Raw genomic sequence first — 23127 nt, forward strand, 5'->3', positions numbered from 1 at the left:
AAATTTTAGCATAAGCGTTCACGCTAGCAACTCATCACACCATTCCTTCACCCCTTCTTACACAAGCTCTCTCCATTCCCAACCTCTTTTACATTTCAGGTCCTCAGAAAGTTGATTTCACATACTACAAATACAGTACAATCCTTCCTACTTCTTTAAATCAAACACAGAGCAAAACTATAGGAGTTTTTATTCTAAGTTACGTGGAAAGAATCCTGACCACAGGTTTTCCCAAGCAGAATTTTTGTTTTATACATATAAATATAAAATTAACTTTGTCTTTTAATAAAACCTTCCTTCCCCTACCTACTGAGTTGGGGAGAGAGGAGTAGACAACCATGAATATTAGTGAGGCCGTTCAACCAAAATCAAGTTGAGAATAATATCCGGGTCCTGTGAGCAAGTATGAAATCCATGCACCAAGGATGATGTTGGACATGGTGAAATCCAAGGAGATGAGAACCATAAAGGAACTTGGAGTTTTCAGCAGAACCATTTTCCCTCGTGGCCTTTTGGCCTTACTGTCCTTTCCAGTTGCTTCTCACTGTTCGTCTTTCACATTTTTGACAATTCTCTGGAGGAAAATGTCTCTTGCATTCACTTTCCAGCTGGCATCTCACATTACCCAAACAATGGAAGTCCCCATAAGGCCTTGGGGCATTGCTTCAGTATGAATAGGAACAAGCCTAGAAATGTAATTTTGGTTAATGATCACAACACGCGTCCATAAGACCAATTCTCGTCACGCCTCCCCACTCCCTGGTGGTGAGTTAGGCACTAACTCTTTCAAGTTACCCAGCTACAATTCAGAGCATTGCCAAGCTTGACGAGACCCTGAGAGGTCATCTAGCCCACGCCCCTAACTCCGCGCAGAAGTATTTGGCTATCAGTGAGGTCATATCAGCCTCAATAGTCAAAAATTCTTGCTGTCAAAAGAACTATTTGTCAGTCTGTTCCAAGCCCCAACTTCTCCCGTCCTCTCGAGAAGCCAAAAAGATCAGTGTCTTTTTCTCAATGATGCATATGACAGTTATTAAGTGACCCCAATTCTCTTGCCCAAGTTAACCCCAAATCCTTTGCCCTTTCTTACAGGGCTTATTACTGTTCATCCTTTTAATTATTGCTAATATTCTTCTCTGTACTTTTTGGGTTTTCCAGTTATTTTCAGCTATTTCAAACACAGTGGTGTCAAATATTAAATAGAGGTGAAGAAATGCTTTCCAGCCCTTGCACGTTATACCCAATATAACCCAGCTTGGCATCGTGCTAACTTAAAAATAAACAGCACGCTGCTCCTTCAGCTAGTGTTCCACTACGGCTTCCAGATCCATCTCAGCTATGATTGTGTCTTGCCAGGTGATCACTAATAGCACAGTCACCATAATTATATCAGTCAGGTGGGTACAAAACCATTGATCCCCACTGTTAACCACCTCACACCAAAGCATTTCCTATTCTGGTGTAAGGAAAGGCCAGGTAACTGAGGGATTGTGCTTCTAACACCATATTCATGTAGAATACAAAACATAGGGTTTTCTAACTAGAACCTTTCTCCTTCTAGTCAATGCCGAAAAGCTGACAACTGGGTGACTTCAGTTACGATCACGGGGTGGAGCTTGGAGCAAACAGAGCTGACATACAACATATTGATCTCACCCCCTCACCCTGTTAAGAAAACTAGGAAGTAACTCAGGGTACTTAGCAATAGGCACCAGTAAAACACACCCTGAGATCTGAAAAGTTACTCATTCTCTCAAAGCAATGCAGTGGCCTCTCACAACGGCTAAAGAGCATCTCTTTGATGAGTTTGGCAAGGCAGCTGCCACCTAGCATGACCAGCTCACAGGCTACCTGTCAGGTTCATCCCATACTCAACTTGTAAGAGGATTTTAATTCAGTAGTAGGTCTGGTATCAGGAATCTTCATTACCATCTAAGGAAGACAATCATTTGTCAGTTCTTTCAGGATGTGAGATACTGAGTTGGAGACTCAGTGTTCTAATTCTGAATATGACCACAAACAACTGGGCTCTCAGGATGAAATGCACTTCAGCAACATCCTCAATACCTCATAACTAACAATTTCAGGGAGCCACAGCTATTGGGGAATCAGAAAGAGACCATTTCTTTAACTGCAACAACCCCACACCTCCCAAATTGGGCTCTGCTAAATGTCCTTTAGCATTTATCTCCCACAGAAACTATAGTCGATGTTCACTTAGCCCACAGGAGCCATTTGCATGAATTCAACTATTTTAAAGTTGGTCTTTTTTCATACTTAAGTTGGTAGAGATGAATGATGTTAGTCATTATGCCTCCAAGAGTCACCATTATGTATGGCTAGCATGCCGACTGGCTGGATTATTTATAGGTACTTTCGGTAAGCATCGTACTATTGTAGTTTGGACTCGGCACCCAAACGAGAAAACCTAATAGCTTTCTAACACCTTGTGGTGGAATTTTTTGGATCAAAACACTTATCCATATAGGCCTCAATATGGCTTTCATTACTAACCATGAAATATACTTCTTGCCCTTCACCTGGTGATGTAAAATTCTTCTCTTAGTCCTCCACTTATAAAGGTCTTAAATATCACTACCAGCACTCCCCACTGTAACAGTATAATACTCTGTATTTCTAATTCAGGATCAGCAAACTCTGGCCCCTGGGCCAAATCTGGCCAGCTAGCTGCCCATTTCTGTAAATAAAGTTTTATAGGAATACCCACTATAGGAATGCCCACTCATTTATATATTGTCTGTGGCTACTTTCATGCTACAACCCCAGAGCTGAATAGTCGCAACGGATGTCTGGCCTGCAAAGCCTGAAATATTTACTATCTGGACCTTTACAGGAAAAGTTTACAGAGTCCCCATTATAAGACAGAAGGAAAACAAATTGCTTATTCAGAATAGCCTTCTCCTCACCCGAACCAAAGAAAATAAAGCAAGAAAACAACCCTGACCCAAAAGACTACCTTTTACATGTACTTTGCATGAATTCTGTGCAGATGCATCTAAGATGTGAAATACTTAAGACAAATTTAAATAACAAAGATTCTGGAGTGACATATATATCTTCATGTAAAATATAAAATTTTATATATAAAATATAATATAAATATGCCTATCCCTCCAGAATTTTTATTTAGATTTATTTTAAGTATTTTACATCTTCTAATCTTCTGTGCATCTCATTTCAGAGAACACTTTGTAAAATATATGTTTATATACTTTTTAAATATACATACATATATACTTTTTTTAATTAAAGGAATTTCTAAATTTGCTCTTTGGGGAAGACAATAAAACTTGAATTGAGTTCTTGTCACATGGAATAATTTAGAAATCTTAGAAAAGACAAGACGGGTAAAAGGAATGTGATATAATAGATGACTGGTCAGCAATAAGAACAAAGTACAAGAAAAATAGAGAACAAAAAAACCATAGCTTTAAACTGTATAGCCCCGCCCAGGGTTTTAGAGAGATGCTCTTTCATTTACGTGCAGAGGGAAGGGGACTGGATGGGGGAACGTCTTGTACTAAACTGCATCCTGAATCCCTAATGTGCTCAATAACGACCTAGCTCCATCCAGAGACCAACCCAGGGACCCATCCCCAGCACATAACAATTCTAAGTCAGATTACCATTAGACACATCCATAGAGGAAGTGAAGGAATTTGGTCAAGGCATTTCATCCTTCAACCTTACCCAGACTGGAGCCCTTAGGGAAGGCTGTCCCAAAGTTGTCAAAGGGTATCTGGCACACACTCACATTTAGTTTTGTCCACACAAAATTGATTTTCAGTGTTTTCAATTTATGACCAACATTTTGGGGAGATCTCACCAAAATTTTTGAAGTTTTGGTCCGTCTTGAAAAACCTGGGCACCTGAGAACCCTAAGCCCTCAAGCAGCACCGCCTGAGCTGGTAGTGGCTGTCCCACTCAGAGCACAGATGTTGTCTGGCTCTATACACTCCCTACGACTCCCTGGTGTCTCCCTGTGTCCCAAGGCTGAGCATCAAGGGCTGCCTCCTCCCCCTGGCACTGTTAATCGTCACTCATTAAAGATACCTGCTCCATAGGCATCTCAAGTTTGACGCCAGAGCTAACCTTTTATATGAACTGTTTCCAAACGGATGAGGAAAGTGATTTTTCTCTTTGTCATTCTTTGGTTCACATGTATATTTTTTCCCCTCCCTCTTGATCAGTGACCATCTACAGACATCAAGCACATGCATGCTTTGCCAACAATTCACCGTCATTTGAAAAAGGCAGTCCCTTCCCTCATGAGCTACCAGTAAAGACATTTGATTCTGCTGGGTCTCCTCCATCCCTTAGTTAATTTACACTGATACTACATCCGTATGCTAGACAACTTATCCCTACAAGCAGCCAAAAGACAATACCTACAAAGAGGTAGGTATGTCATAAGGTAAGACACAGCTTACGGAGAGAATGTTTGCCCATCAGAATCAAGGCACCGTTTTGGAGGGTGTAAATCAGAAGGGAGATTTCGGGTGCAATCATTTCCCTCCTGAGAAGATATTTAATCCCCTTGGTGACCTCTGAATTGGATCTAGTGTCTCAAATTTAAGTCACTTCAGGAAGTGGGTGATACTTAATAAATGTGCAAAACTTCTATTTACACCAAGTGTCAATCAACAGATGCATGGATAAACAAAATGTGGTATGTGCACACCAGGGAATATCATTCAGCCTTCAAAAGGAATGAAATTCTGACACCTGCTACAATATAGACACACCTTGAAGACAGTATGCAAAGAGAAATAAGGCAGTCACAAAAGGACAAACACTATACGATTCCACTCATCTGAGGTATCACCAGTAGCCAAATTCATAAAGACAAAGTAGAATAGTGGTTGCCCGGGGCTAAGAGGAGGAGAGCGTGAGGAGTTCTGTTTAACGGCGACAGAGTTTCAACAGGAGATGAAAAAGTTCTGGAGCGGATGGAGGTGGGCTGTGCAACAATGTGAATGCACTCAATGCCACTGCCCGCTAAAATGGTAAATTTTATGTAATGCATATTTTACCACAACAAAAAGAAAACAAAAGCTTAAGGAGGGTATATTGGCGGAGGGGGGGGGGGGCGGTTGCTTTTTACTGTTAGGGAAACTTGTAAGTCCATAATAAATATCACGGTGTGACAATGCTCAGAGGGCAAGACATGGCCTGAAAGGCCAGTCTGGTTCCACCTGACCTAGAGCACCCATATAAGAACAGTATTCACTTCCATACACAAGAAGAAACCTATCATAGGGTCTGGTTTATAGCTGTACCAACTGGCCGCTTGGAGACGCTATACTAAGAGCACCTTTCACGCAATGGAAATATTAACCCCCAGATTTTTCCAAACACACACTAAGTCTCACATTCTTATGCCAAACTACTCTTGGCATAGAGATAATGGCAACATTGGACAGGTATATCAAGTCTATACACATAAACAGGCTCTCCATGGAGAGGGTGACAATGGTTGCAGTGATGGTGGGTGGGTGACAGCAACTATGGACTCAGAGAGCAGATACCGGCATCAACACTGGGCACTGTTCGCTCCCCAAACCTGTCATCCAAGCCAGTGGCAACCACTGTTTTACACTGTGCTTCTAAATAAAACAGAAAGGTCCAACACACCTTGAATGTGCAAGTGGGCAGAATCCTTTCAAGACGGTATGAAAGTCAAACTCAAGTAGGATGAGGTTGGTAAAGGAAAATTTACAGAGATGCTATGGGAGCATTGGAAACAGACTTTTATTTAACAGAAACTTACACAAATTTGATACAAACCCTACATTATGCAAAGCTTTATCACAATGCTACACATTGTAACTTGTGGGAGTTGGTTGGAGAGTGGGTTATTATTATAATTATTAGCATTTTGAAAAGGGACCTTTTCTATCAGAAAACGTCACAGAAAAGGGCTACAAAATGATACAAAGACACTCTTGGTGATCTCCCGCCCTCCACCCCAGGACTGGCCTTGAATGAGAAAGCTGAAAGGGCTAGCAGGAGGTCTGTGCCCATCCAGTCTCCCCTTTCAAAGGCAAAAGAGAGATTCTCAGGCTAAGAACCATTTCGGTAACACTGGCACTCAAGGACTGTTGCTGATGAGAACATCCAGCGTTAGATTATGCATTCATTATTGGGACTCCGCTTACAAGTGGGGGACACTCAAGAGCATGGACACGGAGAAGAGCTGGAATAGAATCGAGTGGCCCTGCCGATCAACCGAGCTCCTTCGCCAGGCCACAGACACCGTGTTGAATTACACAGGCCAGCACGTTCACTTCTACCCACATGACCATAAAAGGACATGTTAGAACACGTGTCTTTCTCCTTTACCCCCACCAGCAGCTGAATTTGAGGTTTCCATCATTCAGGTTGGCCTTCCTTGCCCTTGGGGACACTCTAGAACCTTAGGCCACCCCAAAGCCTGCTCAGTAGAAGTCTCCTCTGGAAGTTGTTAGGTGACCAAATTAGTATCATCTCAGCTGATGCTTATTTTGTTGTCTTTTTTTTTTCCTCTTTCTTCGCTGCATTATTTTAAACAAAGCTGTCTGTGTTTGAAAATGTTGAACTCGCAGAGATAGTTAGTCACTAGATGGAATTCTTTTCTGAACTAGGCCTCGTCAGACATGACAACCAGGAGTCGAGCTGTTTCTTGACATCCAGATGAATGGGGTTTGCCTATGGTGGGGGGGGGGAGGGAGTTTTCTGGGGAGTAGGGAGAGACTGCTGATAGCCTTTGTGGCTAATTTATTTCTGTCACGTCTTAACACATAACCATGTAACATCACCAATGCCTCCAACAGAATTTTGAAGAAGAAAAAAACCAATCACTCCTCACTTACCACATCCAACTGGCAGAAATAAAAATACCTAAAGCACATACATGAATGGCTTTTTTAAAAGCCCGAGACAGCAGAGTTGATCTTTATTTTCTCATTAAAAATGTGGGGTCTTTTTCCTTAGCGTTAATATGAAGTCTTTATTTAACATTAAGTAACTCTTTTGATTTCGTGTCTTCACAAAATTGCTTTTAACTTTTGAAGTAGAAGGTACTTTAAACAAAAATACTGTGCCACGCCAGCACTTTTTTCTTTTAAATATTGAAATAAATAAAATAGTTAACTCTTTTTTTTTTTCCGTCAGTTTGTTCATGTTCAGTTATTTCTACGGTAGAGCACTTCCAGTCTGACCTGGGTACTTTCTCAGAGACACTTAAAGAAAATGTAATGAAGGATTTTAAAAAGGAAAAAAATATATATATCTTCTTATTGCACACACTTAGGCCATTCCCAAGACTTCTCTGAGCTGAGCTGAGCTGAGTTGCGCTGGAGGCTTTTCCACAATCCAGGCTCCTGTGTTGGCTGAAACACACGCGCAGGAGGGGGCCGGGCAAGGGAAGAGGAAGAGGAGGAGGAGGACAAGGAGGAGGAGGCGCAAATCAACGTGGCTCCTTTTCACCTTCTTCAGAAATGGCTTGCTTGAAGGATGCCGGAGTCCCCAGGTCATAGAGTTGACTGCAGAGGGAAAGGCAACGAAAGATAAAACAAAAAACAACAGCACAGGACAACTACCTAAAAAAAGGAAAGATTAAAATGAAAGGGGTGGTGGAAATGAAATGAACTGAAAAGAAAAACAAAAGAAGAAAGAAAGAGAACATACTACCTACGGCCATGCTAATGAGACCATGGCTATGTGCAAGGAGAATCTGGCTCGTGTCTCCTGTGCCCTGAGCATCAGCAGCACGAGATCAGCCAGAAATAGGGCAGGTCAGCTGCACTTGGGCAACCAACTGACACAAGAAACAGAGGGGACACAGCTGGATTTTCAAATCCTATGTGGTGTAGTAGACAAAACCGGATGCTGGCAAAATCTATCATTTTTTTCTCCTCTACTTGGAAGCTGAATCTTTTCACTGTTAAAATGCCCCAGAAGGACCGTTACGATGCAATCTGTCTGCCTGTCACCTAAGTGGAAATGAGTTGTTCTATGGTGTAGGACGAGTGGCAATTACAAAAACCCCAACCGATACCCCATTTGGCCTCAGGCCCAAAGGACACTTCTTCACGCACACACCCTCACCTCCAACCCCAAGTGATTCCAGGGTGTCAGAATTACTCAGGGAGAGAACCAAGCCAAAAGATCCATTCCAGTCCTCAACTAGCCCAGTGATCCCAACTGTCAGCCTTGGAACCTGGTGGCAGTTCAATCCTGGTGGGTCCTTTAGCCAGGATGAGTACCAACCAGGAATGGATTTGGCTTCTAGCTGAAATGAAATCTGCTAAGTTATTTTAGGCTTTGGAATGGAGTAGTCTGCACAAAGGAGGAAGCAATAAAACCAAGTATTATCACATTTCACCCCAGAAGCAGTCCCTGAAGGCAGAGATGCGTGCCCCTAAACAGTGCCCGTGTCATGTTGGGCTGGGTGGCAAGGGAGAGAGGAAAGGAAGGAGGGGCCCAACTGGAAAACGGCCAAGGCAGCAGGGAACAAACCTCAAAACCAAATGAGTGGCTCAGCCTCCTCCAAATTGAACCCCTCCATCCCCCATCTTTCTTTGTAGTACCTAAGGCCTTACTCACTGGTCAGGGGCACAGGACTGGTATAGAAGCACTTCCAAAACTGAGACTCTATCTGTATACTTATGTTTTCAAGGGGTGGCTGAGAAGAGCCTCATTTCTACCCACCACCAAGCCCTCCCCTGACCTCTTCTCCTATTTCCTTCCCCTCCACCCCATCCCATGCCCTTCCACTGTCTCACCTCTCAGATGTGCTTTCTTGGTGTCCTTCCCCAGACCCAGTCCTCATCCCTAGTGTTCATCTCTTCGCTGTCCCCCCTGCCCCTAGCCCCTTCGCTCCTTTGATAAAATTAGTTGGCCTTCAGAGCCCCCACGGATGCCTGCCAAGTGTACTCTTGTTGGGCACCCAAATTTTCACTCCCTGCCAGGAGTGTTTCTGTCCCTCTCCCAGTGCCCCCGACCCCTCCAGTCAGATATCACCTACCACTCTTCTACTGAGTCTGTCTCATAATCATACCTTCATGACCCTCCAGTTTCCTCAAATTTTCATCCTTGGCCCCCCAAAACACACACACACACACACACACACACACACACACACACACACACACATTTTCTTCTTTTGTTTCAAGGAGGCTACTTTTCCATGCCTCCACATGTCCTCAACTTTCCCCCCCGACTCTGGTCCTCACACCCTCATTGCACACACCCCCCACCGCTCCTTTACTGGCTCCTGGATCTCTTCTACCCCCTCTGACTTGACCAATGGATGCTGTGTCCAGCTAGGACCTCTCTAACATTTCTGTCCACAGTATTTATTGAGCACCCCCTATGTATGGAATGAGACACTAAATCCTTCCACTAATCAGCTCAGAAGCATCGCTCAGTGCTCAGTTTATTTCAACAAATAATTATGGCACAATGGTGTCAGGCACTGTCTGAGGGACACGAATGACATCATCTTTGCCCTCAAGGAACACATCATCTGTTTGATGAGAAAGACTACAAACAGTCATGTTATAAGAAGCGCTAAACTAGTAGCATGAACAAAATACTACAGAACGATACCGAAGCATATGTTCGCATTATGATTTTCGCCATCTTACGTGGTTTGGGTGGCAACCCCAGCTTTGCCTTTTGTTCAGCTCCATCTCCATTCTCTCTGACAACAGACATTCTTGCCAACACAGTAAATAGCACTAGCCAATCTGGAGCTCTTAGTTGATCTGGATGACTTCGTCCAAGAAAATCTCCCTGACCACGGTGGTCCCCAGCAAAAATAATTACATATCACCCCATGATGCTCTTATACATTTTTAACTACTTGTAAATATCTAGTCTGCCCAACTAGATTGCCAAAAATCCAGCGGACACCAATTCCATTGGCCCCATGTTTAATTTCATCCTATCCTTCACAGGGCTGAACGGTCATACGCGTACTGATGCTATTCAGTCTCTAGTTGTTAAATAAACAAAGGTATATATGAAAGAAAGTATTCACATCCCAAGTGCATAAACATGGTATCCTGAACCTGAGCTGAAAGGACAAGGGTCTGAATCACCAATAGTGGGAGACATCAATCATATACCCCCTGATAGGAGGCCCTGAGAAGGATGCAACATCATTTCTGTGGCACTCTCACCCGAATTCATAACCTGACTGTAACTCTTAGAAAACAGTACACAAACCTGAAGTGAAGGGCTTCCTTCTATAAATTGATTACCCAGTACTCTTCAAAAAGCATCAAGGTATGAAAGATAAGGAAAGACTATGGAACTAATGACTACAGATTAAAGGGCGTTAAGAGGACATGACAACTAAATACGACGTGTGATCCTAGATGAATCCTGGACTAGAAAGAAGACATCGGTGTAACTACTGGAAGAATCTGTATAAGGCCTGTAGATTGTGAGGCATTGCATCAACGTTAATTTCCTGATCGTGATCATGGTACTGAGATTATCTGAAGAATCTAAGTATAGAGTACATAGATATTCTTTGTATCATTTGTGTGAGTTTCTCTGTAAAATCTGAGATTATTTCAAAATTAAAAAATGTTTAAGTCTTACTCATTGGTTGAGGGTCAGTATTGAGATACTTTGTAAACCTAACTGCCAAAGCTTTTTAGCTAATAACTCAGTTCTGACGGGGACCTTCCATCATTCTCAGCTGTTTTGTAAATCAATCAAGCAGAATGGTTTTTCCTGTACTGTTATTTTGAGAAAATGGTCAGAAATCACTTTCATTAAGCACCACAGTACCATATAATTCAATTCTTTAGTGTTAGAGGCACTCAGGCATGTGAAGTGTTCATTCCCTCCACCTCATCACTTCCACCCTCACCCCCACCCTGATGTCACCATCAAAACATTGACCACGTAAGAAACTCAACCTTAGTTCCCGGGAAAGTTCATAAAGACTTCAATACTGCTACTTTTCAGCAGGGTTCTGATGTGATCATAGGTTGGGTTTTGTTTTATTTTATTTTTACAGCATCGAATACCTCCTTTCAACCCAATAAGGTCTTGAATGAAAAGACCTCAAAAGCCCTTGACTCCTTTTACTCAAGAAATCTTCAAACTATGATCAACGGAGAAGTCAGTGTAGACTGTGGAAAGATTATTAGGGGATTCAAACACTGTTTCCTGAGCCTGGAACTTCGGACAGTCACCTAACGTGATTAGTCTGTTTCCTCATCAGTAAAATGGGAATGAATGACATCTATCCTACCCCACAGGATTGCTTTAAGAATCATCATGAGATAATATTGGTTATATATTATGATAGGGTAAAAAAAAAAAAATCCATGTGCTAAGGGTAGAGAAATTGATGCAGAGATTCATGGCAACAAACTCACACAGGGACTGAGTCCAGAACCCAGAACTTTTTATTTCTACTCTAGGTTTCTACTCACTAGATCAAAAATGCCTCCCTCCAAAAGTATACAACACAATTCACTTCACTTCCAAAGGCTAAACCACATCTCCGGTGGAAAAATTCCTAATATATGAGCCTGTTCAAACTTTAAGTACAAGTTCAAGATCATATTCATCAGATGTAACAGGAGGCATATTGGGATAATATTAATTAATTTTATTCCACCATGAAGTGAGTACCTCCAAACAGCTTTTAGTTCTCTCCCCGAGTAATGATCTTGTGTTCCCTCAAGTGCTATATAAAGGCAATCGCAGGCTGCAGCCCATTAGGTGCAGAGAGGGATGCACAGTAAGCAGGAAGGTTTAAAGGGGTACAATTGATGTGAACATCATATTTTTATTAAATCCTTCTCTCTAAAATACCAGTAGCAAATTGCATTACTGACTTTAAAGTACCTTTAAAAAATTAAATGCATATTTCTCACTCCCTGGGTTACAGAATACAGAACCCGATTTCTACAGTCTCAGTAACAGAAATAAAGGATCAGATTGTTCTAGGCGGGAAAAAACATCAGACAGACAGCAAGAGTCATCACTTTTACATCAACAGTTCTCCCCAGGGGATTTGAAGGTTGTAACAAATTTAGAAAGTTCTATATCTTTGGTTCTCCTATCTTTGGGTTAAGACTAAAAAAATTAGGTGACACTTCTGAAGCATTCTGGGTGGTGCTTTCCTGAGCTGAGGACAAAGGAAACTAGTCAGATCGTTTTCATCTTGATGACTAATTTTTTTTTATATGGAACTTGAGCAGTGCTACTCATTTAACAAAAGCAACAACAAAACAATAGTTGTGTTCACTGCTCACACAGCTCTTGCAACTCCTGAGGTCACACACACACACACACACACACACACACACACACACACACGGGGGACTTCATTCCTAATAGGCATCAAGAGGGAATGTCTAGAAATGATGGTTTTGAAGATGAGTTCTCTGTGACATTCTGCACAGAATTTTAACTGGAATTGTACTTTGGGCGGTCTAATTGTCTACTCTTCAGGCTTGAAATTGCTTTTAATAAGGTTATCTTTTAAAACTGTATTCATTACAAACGTCCCTTTCTTTGGTTGGACCTGAAAAAAAGTGAGGGATATCTATCTATCTATCTATCCATCTATCTATCTATCTATCCATCAGCCATCCATCGATCTATATCTTCCCCTCTTTGAGGAAGTATTCGTTGGAAAAGGAGTATTAGTTGAAAGGAGAGCCAATTAAACCATAATCAAAGGAGGCATTATAGTTCCAGAAAAAGCTCAAGGAAAAGTATTACAAGCAACTGTAGGAGCTATTGGATCAGGCTCTAAAGGAAAGGGTTGAGAGATTCACCCAGTTAGCATAAAAGTTGGAAATAAACTTCTTCTCCCAGAATACAGAAGCACCAGAGTAGCTCTAGATGAGAAGGATTATTTTTTATTTAGAGACAGTGGATGACATTGTTGGAAAGTATGCAGATTGAAATGAATAACTACTTAAATGGCATCACGTGAAGCTGCCCATTCCACTGAAGTTCTGAAAGCTTTCATGATGTCCATGTCTCTATTTTAAAATAAACTAATGAGGGTGGCTCAGTCGGTTGAGCGTCTGACTTCGGCTCAGGTCATGATCTCATGGCTCGTGAGTTCGAGCCCCACGTCGGGCTCTGTGCTGACAGCTCAGAGCCTGGAGTCTGCTTCGGATTCTGTGTCCCTCTCTCTCTCGGCCCCTCCCTCGCTCATGCTCTGTCTCTCTCTCTCTCCCAAGAATAAGTAAAACATTTAAAAAAATTTTAATAAAAAACAAAATAACGATATTAAAACTTCAAAAATTATAAATAAAAAAATATTAACCTATCTATATTCCTATATTCCATACATAGGAATGTGCAAGTGGCAGCACAGAACAAGGGTAAAGGAATACAGGTCCTGGAGTCAGGTTGCCAGGGATCGAAATCTGGCTCCTTATTATTAGTGAGGGCTTAGGTACATTTCTTAACCTTATTCCTAAGCCTCAATTTCCATACCTGTAAACTGGGGCTAAGACAAGCACCTACTTCATGGGGTAATCATGAGGATTAAATGAACTATCCTAAAGAAAACACTCAGAAAATGCCTGATACATAAATATTGGCCATCATTATGTAGAGAAAAGGGGATAAAGTATAACATCAACCATCAAGGCATTTGAAAACCCATGACAGCCAGCTCCCTGCCTCCTGTGCCTCCTCTGAGTTTACTTCCTTCACCTTAAGACATTTGTCTTCAAAGCCACGTTCATGCCACTCTCTCAAACCTCACTCAACCTCTCTGGATTGATCTTTCTCAACTGAAAAGTGGAAAACTTGAACTGGATCATCTTCAAAGTGCCCTCCAGTTCCTTTTTGTTTTTTTAAAGGATGTAAATTCTGACTGAGTCTGTTGGAAGATACTATAAGCAAGGTGAGACAAGGAGCTCAGGCAATGCTACGACACATTACTACGCTTGGCTGGCCACACCAAATGAGAAAGATGAGGACATCTGCTACCCCCAAAAGGAGAAACTGAAGCCGAAGCTCTGCTAGTAAAATTAAAATAGATAAGCAATAGCCATCCTTGGATAAATCTTTCCATGGGAGTTTGCCTTATGTAGACAGTTCATTTTGGTTCTCCTTCCGAGCCCCAAGCTAGAACTCCAAAACTAGGTGGCTTTTTGTAATTTAAATTTAGTCGATTTTTTTTTTTAACTTCCAGTTCAAAGGCAAGCTGTCATTGAAAATTTTAGGACTACAAACAACTATACGGATTTCAAATGATAGTATAGATCAGTTGGACATATTTTTATTAACTTGGAAGCTCACACTTCATCAATGAGAGCAAGTTACAATGCTATGAATCCAACAGCTAAGTCAAAGTAACAGAATAGATGACAAGGAGGAGAATGACAGGAAGAGCAGGCTGCATCCTCAGCAGAAACCAACTGGAACCAACTACATGGGCTTTTTCACACACATGAGCATGCAGGAATATTACAGCACAGGAGGTTTCTTCCGTATTTGCTAGGAACAGGGCCACACGCAGATGAGGCAGAACACCCCCAAAGTGGGTGAGGTTGTTCTGTCCTCTCACAACTGAGAGCAAATGCCCAGGTCAGCTCTTACACATTTCAAGCAGGAGAAAAGTAGGAGTCCCTTCTGTCTCAGGCTACCAGGGAAGCACAAAGAGTCCATTTGTGGGTTTCTTTGCTTAGTCTTTGCTTTTGTTCGGTTGGTTTGTTATTTTAATGAGAGGTCTAATTCAGGAAGATTTGCAAAGCCCGGATTGTCAGAGCAGATCTTCCCAAACCCTTACAAGCAGCCTGTTGCCTGGGCAGCTACTTGGATCTCCCAACCCAAGCCAAATGGCAGTGCCCATGTCTCTGGACCTGTGCTCCCATGGAGGCTGGAGACCCTGACCACACTGATCCGAAGAAGTTCAGAATCTTCAGATCAGCTCAGCTGAGTATTTTCCTAATCAGAGATCCTCTTTAATTTGGACTCATCCCCTCAGCTGTAAAATGGGAACGTGGAGCAAGGAATACCACCCTGGACATGCAGACCCCGTATGGCCATACTCGCTTCATTCCACCCGAATACAGCAGCCAGCTCCGACCTCCGATCCCTGGACTCCACCTGCCAGGTGCAGCCAAAGGAGGCAGACTTAGCCAAGCACTTCCCCCAGCCATTTTCTCTGATGGTTGAAGCCAGAAGCCAGGAGCCCACCATTCTCCGTTACAGGGCCCATCCCATAGTCCAAGCAAGCCTCAGTTCCCACACGAGGCCCGGGCCCACGTGGGTAAGCATGCACACACAGAAAGCAGAGGGCCAGGCGGAGGACACGGCGGTAGCCACACCCACGCTAACATGGCGGTGGGAACCCAGAAAAACAAAAGACAAGCCGGGGGGAGGAAAAGGAAAGAAAGAAAGAAAAAAAAAAAAAAACGATCAAACAAAAAACAAACAAAAAAAAACCAACTATGATGGTTTTGCCCTCACTGTAAGACAGGCCGGCTAAGACATACCTTTTGACTAGGACTGCACAGCTGTTCGTTCTTGGGACTGCCGACAAGGTGGATGGTCTTCTCCATCGCCCCAGGGACCTTGAGCAAGTGTTGCTTTGGTTTATTTCAGGAGGTGCTATTGGAAACATAAAACAAAGTGCCTGGAGGGCACTATAAAAAAAAATAGAAGAAGAGACACGGGAGACTTGATCATCCAACGGGAATTTATGTTTGTAAACAGGGGCCAAGGGGAGAGGGAAATATACTGTGAGGTATCATTCTTTCGTCCATGAGCGCGGCCTCGGGTTGCTTTGTCACCGCTGAGTCCATGACTTTCTGTTTATATTCCATTCCTGCATTTGGAAATTGCTCTTCGCCAGGAGGAAAGTGAGGAAAAACCCAGCAACAACACCACAGCGGCTATGCTGGCGGAGGGGAGGAGCCCAGGAGGCGCTGGAGGGAGGCCACACGCGGAGGCCCAGACTTCCCAGGAGCTGCTGACATTTTCTCGCAAGCAGGGAGGAAGATGGAAAGGTCAGGGAGCAGAAATGGGGAGGGGGTCTGCCGTAGGGAGCCACACACTCCGTGGGGTACAGAAAGTGCCATCATCTGCAGGCGAGGAAATCCTCCTGACTAGGTGTCCTTGAATCAACCCCTCCCCCAGCGGCTCTCTCCCAAGCAGGATATCACTTCAATTGCTTTGATTTCCCTTCGCTCTCTCTCTCTCTCTCTCTCAAAAAAAGGTCCATTTCTAATAACAGCTAGAATACATAAATAATAATTTTTAATGTTATTCGTTCTTTGTTTCCAAACCCAATGTTCCTCCTCTCTTCATTTTGCCAATAAATGGGAAAACTGAGGAAAGCGACTCTGCTCGTGTCAGAAAGATCCCCTCCCCCCCAAAGAGAGACAATCCACCTAACTTCCCATTTCTATGGAAAATAAACAGTACTTCATGATGCCATCTCTCTGAAGGACTGTTATCCTGCTCTTTTGTTCTGCTTTGTTTCAGTAGTTTGTGCTTCGGTTGTACACACCCAGAACAGAGGGGAAGGGGGAAAGGATGCGAGGAAGGAGACAGGAGAAAGCAAGGATGGAGGGAAAACCTAAAGTTGACTTTCATTGAAAAAAAATATATATCAGACCCAGAATAACGACCAAAGTCAGAGGGTGGCGGCTAGTCGCCCAGAGAGTCTGGTCCGTGGGTTTAGCAACTGCCCTTTTTATCTGCTGTGGGTGAACCCCGGCCACTGCGGCGTCCCCGGCAGGAGCGAGGCTCTTCCAAATCGTCCTCATCAAAGCCGTGGAAAGTTGACGTGTCACTTTCTGATGTGGAACCGAATAAGTCCTCCGTGGTGCGTGCTGCGGCCGCTGCCTCCTCCTTCCTGCCTTCTCCTCCCAAATGAGCTGACATGTATGATGAATATATCAGCACATGGGTTAAGCAACAGACAGCATCATTAATACTCTTATTACATTCTTACAATGTTACTCTTAATAGCAAGATCATAAACCATTTCACACCAGGAGGGATTAGCTGGGTGTATCACCTGGTCATAGGGATTTAGGGTAACGGGACAAAGCCAGCGTTTCCAGGGAAAAGGATTCCTCCCCCTCCCAGAAAAGCATCATCTCTACCAGAATATATACGTCCACAGCTCTGACAGCGACAGATTCAACCGTGGTCTTTCTTTCTCCTCTTCCGTATGCACACATATGCATGCACGCTCGCTCAACCCCACCCAGACAATGAGTTTCCTTGGTGGTTTTTAAGCCTGGTTGGTATTTCTTTGGTGTTTTCTCTTTGAATATCGTGTGTCCTTCACTTTGACAGTCAGCTTTACAAAGGTATTACTATCAGATAACCCATTCGAGGTGGTTATTTTTATTTTTATTTTTATTTTATTTTTATTTTTACCCGCTTCTAATCCCATTGTTTCCGCACCCTTTCAATTCTGCCCTTACACCATGTAGTTCATTTGCACTGAAAGCACGAAGAAGTTGGAAAGTCTGATAAGTGGTAGGTAATAAGAAAGTCTCTCATTTTCTTTAACGACTGGAGGAAATTTCTGTGATCTGCACCTGCATCCGTGAGCATGCACATATACAGCTGTGTGCACACATGTGCACGCGTGCAGGTAAACACACATACTCCAGCCGCTAAACATGCCCAGGTCTTAGTTACTCCAGAAAGTCCAGAGTTGTCAAATCTGCCTCAGAGCACTAAAAAAGCAGGAAATAGGGGTTTATAAAGCCTAATAAAATACAGTATCCTGAAATCTATAAAACTCAGGTTTAAACTTATTCCCCTTGTAAATGGGCCCCAGGACTGCCCCCAAATGAGGTCACGATGTTTCACTGATGGTGTCAATTTCAGGAATCTCACTTTCTCCCCAGGAAACAGAGGTAGTGGAGTAGATGGGAAGGGAAAGAGTTTTTCTGAGCTTCACAGTCTTCCTTGGAAGGACTCCAAGGAGGCCCTAGAGAAGTATTCGCCCACCTGCCTTAACAAGCGTATCTCATGGGCTAACGCCACCTGTTTACTCCCAAGGTATTGACTATTTAAGGAACATCAGAGTCAGACCTTGACTAAATCATCCACCAAAATTGGCAAATTGCAATGAGAACACCTAGGCTGGTACCAAATGGCCCCCTGAGTCACATAGCAGACAGATCCTGGGAAGAAAAAGCTGAATAAAGGCTGTGAGGAGAGAGGCTTTGGACAGACAATACCAGCTGCCCACTTTTGGTCCCCCACGGATCAGATTCAAGTACCCCATCTTTTGTAGGAAAGGAACGGGGAAAATTATAGTAGTTTGCAGTGAGAATTCTGAAGCCTCCCTCTCTAATGCACCCCAAACGCGTAACAGACCGTCACATTCTGCCTATCACTCCGCCAGGTGACTTTGCTCCTGGCAATAGAGAGTCTGTCTGATCATTTGCTTTTAAAAAACACTGAATTGCATTTCGCTTGTTGCATTTTCTTTAAGTATTTCTAAAACTATTTGTTTTCTTTTGAGTATTTAAAACCCAGAGTCCAGTGTCATAACAGCCCTCTCTTCTAAGCTGACAACGGTAGAGTAAAAAGTTCAACATTAGGTATTAGGTTTGGAAAACAAATGAACACAGACAGGCCACCCTGTCGGGTCCTTAAGAGTTCCATGAGGGTATGTGCAATGGAAACCATGGTCCTTTTTCAATTACTGAGTTGCTACTCAAGTCAGTCTGGATCCCTAAACAACCCAAAACCCAAATATAAAAGGTTTGCAAGTAAGCAAGGGAAGAACTGAGTTGTTGTAGTAAACCCAGGTGTGTACTTCCCTTGGGACTTGGAGCAGGAAAGACCCTGGGGAGGAATATGGAAAGGAGCAATGACTTCTCACTGCTAGCACGAACCACCCAACTGAACTGTATTTCGCCTACTAGTCAGCAATGGACCAGACTAAAGATGAATCTGAGATCTTTTCTCCACCCTGCCTTGTGCTTTGGCTCAGCTGGGACATAAAACAATATGAAAAATAGGTAGCACCAACCAATCATGACCAGCCAAAAATAATGGTTTGGTTAGAATTGAAAAACACAACAACTTGAACAAAACTTGAAGACCTGAACTCATGTTGAGAATGAAAGGATAAGACCATTGTCTTTTTTGGTCATTTTAGTCTTTGGAGAGGTTAAAGATGAAAATTTCAAAACACGCCAAATCGATTCCAGATTAGCCCTGAGAATTCCTGTCCTTTTGCTCCCTTGATCTATCAGGGTCTCTTTTGTCTATTTTATATAAGAAAATGGGATGAGTGGCCAATAGAGGTGGTATTTACGCAGCTGCCCATGAGCCCAGGGGTCTCAGACTCCCGCAATTCAAGATGTGGCTGCTCTCCCTATGGTCATGCTTCCACACTCTTCCAGTTCGCCCCCGGCATTTCCTAGAACAAACGCATCTTCTCGTTATGTGCGCATCATCCGACACAAGGAGGCATGTGGCCCCGCGCCTCTGTGTCTTTCCCGGACACTACCTCCCTGCTGTCCACAACACACACAAAGAAACAGCCACCTCGTGGAAAGGCCAGACACAAGCCAAAGACTCCTTTCCCTTTTTGCTCCATCTCGGGGCATCATTTTGGTTCTTAAAACTCAAAGAAGAAAAATATGAAAATGACCTGAAAACTCCTCTCCACTCAAAATCACCACTGTCACTTCTCCACGCAAGCCTTCAACTCCCACACAAGACAGCAGAGGGGTGCAAGTGGTCCTGGTCTATGGGCACAGATGCAGGTAGGGGCCACACTCACCAGAGCGTCCACAGTCCGCACAGGATACCAGCTCCTCAGGCCGCCCGCTCTTCTTGTTCATGTTAGAGCCCCCCAAGCAGAAGTCACAGTAGTTGTTGGGAATGACTGTCCCATCCGGTCCTTTCTGGGCTATAGAAACATTAAAAAAAAAAAAAAATCCGATTTTTGACTGCCATGAGCTTCTACTGGCCCCTCTTCTCCCATGGCGTGACAGAATCTGCTCCGGAAAGAATATCAAGTCTAGGATATGAGGCCTTGTTACAACGAAGCGATTAAATTGGGCGAAGTTTTCTTTTTGATCCTCTTCAGTTCAACAGTTCTAATACCTTGCAAGCCATCCAGGGTTTAGTTTGATTTTTGCAATATTTGCAAAACCCATCTCTGTGCTTTTACAGAAACTACCCTTGCTCCTCTGATGGCATTCCCTGGATGAGCAAAGCATCTAGAAGGCCTACTAGTCAAGTAAACTTCTCTCATCACTGAACAATCAGCCCTCAGGGCTTAGGCTCAAACAGCAGGTAGCAACCATAAACATTGGTGGGATGAGAGGGAGAGAATGGCCAATGCCTAGGCCTTGCCCTTGGGAAAGATGCTCTTATTCAGGAGATATTCCTTCTGTTCCTGAAAAGAAAAAACAAAGAAGGAAATCTCCTTCCAGGAAGGACATTGAGGATGCTTCTGGGCACTCTGATGAACATCTTGGCAGGTACACAAGGGTCCACTCTTAGGCCTCATCTCCCTAAAGTCCAGACTCATTGACATGGAGAAAACTCAGGACTAGTTCATCAGCAGACTTCAAGCACCTAGAAACAGAACTGGACACTTAGCCTCGCCTCATGCCAAAGATAGGTTGAATGGTGAGTTAGTGAGCGCATCTTGAGGCTTAATATCTTCATAAGCCACCCCTGCTGAAGGTCCTCATTCAAAGGCAAAGAAAAATCTTAGGACATGATCTTAAAAACAAAGCTGGCGAGAATGGCACCTATTGTCAAGCCCTGAAATCATTCTCAGTTCCTAGGAGATGGCTGAAAAGGCTTGGACAGGTTTCTTTGCATGGAGAGAAATGCCTCCATTCTCCTGGTTTTCGATCCTCGTTGTGGAGATTTTTTTTGTCACGTTAACACTCCCTGTTTGCAACTAAGAAGAAAAGTCTGTCTGTTTATGGGATCAGCCTAAACCACAGGGGTATCTTCTTCCTCACTATACCCAATGTCTGCTGCTATCTTTCATTATTTACTGGCTAACATTAATCAGGGTCCCATAGGGTACAAATCTGTAAAAGGAAGCAGATATGTGAGCAGAAATACCATCCAGACAGTAAGTGATAAACGGATTCACCCACTTTAATATGATTCCCTCTGGCCTTCGCTTCCTCCATGCCTCTGCTTTGCCTCCAGGAATAGAAAAACTTACCTGGGAAGGCAGAAGACAAAAGCTTGCAGAATTACATTATAGAGAGTTAATCCATTTATCAGTTGCTATTTGGATTGTTTAATCAGTTTCTAAGTCATTGATTTTCATCTTTAGGGAGGCAGCCAATTCTCTGCAAAAACGTGTTGGCTGTTGGGGACAGGCAGAGGAGTTGGCCACCCCCATGGCCTGTTGAGTGTCTTCATCAAGGACTGTGTCTTAAAGACATGACATGTCACACAGAACGGTTTTGCAAATAATCTCCAAAAATCTCGCAAAAATGTTACTCTAAAATTTTCATTGTCCAAGTCCAGAAAGAAGCTCCTTTCTTCTTTCTCTCTTATTTGCCACCTTCACCATGTTTAGAACTCCCTTAAGAAAATCCAAGCATGTCTATGAAGCAAATAAACTCAGGGTTTTCCCATTATAGACTATCTTAAAAATCAATCCAAAAGTAAACAGGAAGAAGTGGGGTATATGAAATTAAGGGGCTGAGTGTAAACCAAAGCTAACTTTCGTCATTGATATGAACTAGAAACAAAATGTGGCCATGCCAGTCATAACTCAGGTAGCTTCCCACATGAAAAGCGATCAAAGAATTCCACGTAGATCATCCCACTAAAAGTCTCAGGAACCACATCCTCACCATCTGTCTCTCCTGTACTCTTAAGGACTTTCTATTATGTCAGATTTTCTCTCTTTTCACAAAATCTTAAAGCAACCAAAGAATCTGGTTTTCTCCAACACACTATATGCCTTGCGATTTATGAGGATGAAGTAGAATATAGACTATAAGAACTCCCAGGTAATTCTTTACAATCTTCATCACCAACAGACCATTGGATGCCCTCATCGAATCAGGAACTCTAACACTGCAAGAATTAAAAATTCAGAAATGATCTAGTAGAGCAAAGCAGATAGTGATAGAGAAATTGGTCCTGTGTAAAAAAGCCAAAGGAACAGCATTTATCTAATGAAGAGAAGTTTCTGAGAAGACTGGATCAGAGCAGGATCCCCACATATATTTGTGTTGGTTGCTGGCCATACAGAGTGCCTGGTCAAGGGGGTGAAGAAGGTGCTAAGACCCCGTTGTAGGCCCTGCTGTGTGTGGCTGTGACATGTCAGGGCTGGTGGGGAGGGGAAAGGTATCATTTTAGTCTAGCATTGACCCAGTATACAAAGTGACAGTGAATATTAGGCTTCATTTTTGGCAAAATCCTACTCTCTTCTCATAATAGTGAATTCAGAACTTCCTTTCATCTTGGTATAATGGTGTGGGATAGACTAATCAATAGCTTTTGCCTCTGGTCCTCTTATAGTTTTTGGTATTTAGAATTGGTTTCAGGGTGATTTTTCCCATAAAGTTCTCCCAACTCCCCAGCCAAAATGGCCAGTCAGGCCTTGGGAGGGCACTCTGTTGACATCACTTTTATGACCCTTCTCTTGTTTATACACATGTACTCCGGCCTCATCGACCTGTACTAAACGATCTACTCCTCCAGGTCGGGCACCATGTCTAACTCATCACCGGAACACCTACATGGCCTGCGTGCAGGAAATGGTTAACCACAATGTGTAGGATGAATGGCTTAGAAAAGGATGGCAGAGATGTGAGTAGACAGCCCAGTGACACCCCTGGGACATCCTCCTAGTGGGGACAGAGCACTGTGTTTGCTCGCCCTGTGGCAGAGTTATCTGTCGCTCGGAATATCATTCACTACATGGTTTATTTCTCAAATCCTCAGAGAGAAGTGCTGGTCCATGTCTAGATGGATTGGTCAGTCATCTGGCCTGGCATCAGGTCTAGCTCCCGGAGTAAACCAGAGTGGGTGGCTGAGGGCCCTGGGCTGCTGGAAGAATAACACTGTAGCCCTACTATGGTAGGAGAAACAGCATCCTGTTCACAAACATACAAAAAAAGTAGAAGACTGTGATTCATTGTCTCT

The 23127-nt window shown here is 43.2% G+C and overlaps 1 protein-coding gene across 8 annotated transcripts in view; it reads right to left on the reverse strand.

Annotated features, from left to right (window-relative positions):
* The window catches only part of DPF3 (double PHD fingers 3), a 303086-nt gene that overhangs the window by 45141 nt on the left and 234818 nt on the right, over window positions 1-23127 (reverse strand). For 6 of the 8 annotated variants that reach the window (XM_053224665.1, XM_015071691.3, XM_053224668.1 and 3 more), the window contains exon 8: window positions 19772-19900. In XM_053224665.1, coding sequence (XP_053080640.1) covers window positions 19772-19900 — 129 coding nt within the window. Of the gene's footprint in view, window positions 1-5748; window positions 7545-15500; window positions 15616-16162; window positions 16887-19771; window positions 19901-23127 lie in introns of those variants that run through there. The other 2 variants (XM_053224664.1, XM_053224663.1) reach the window with 2 other exon arrangements.

The sequence above is a fragment of the Acinonyx jubatus genome, chromosome B3 (assembly GCF_027475565.1).
Source record: "Acinonyx jubatus isolate Ajub_Pintada_27869175 chromosome B3, VMU_Ajub_asm_v1.0, whole genome shotgun sequence".
Classification (NCBI taxonomy): Eukaryota; Metazoa; Chordata; class Mammalia; order Carnivora; family Felidae; genus Acinonyx; species Acinonyx jubatus.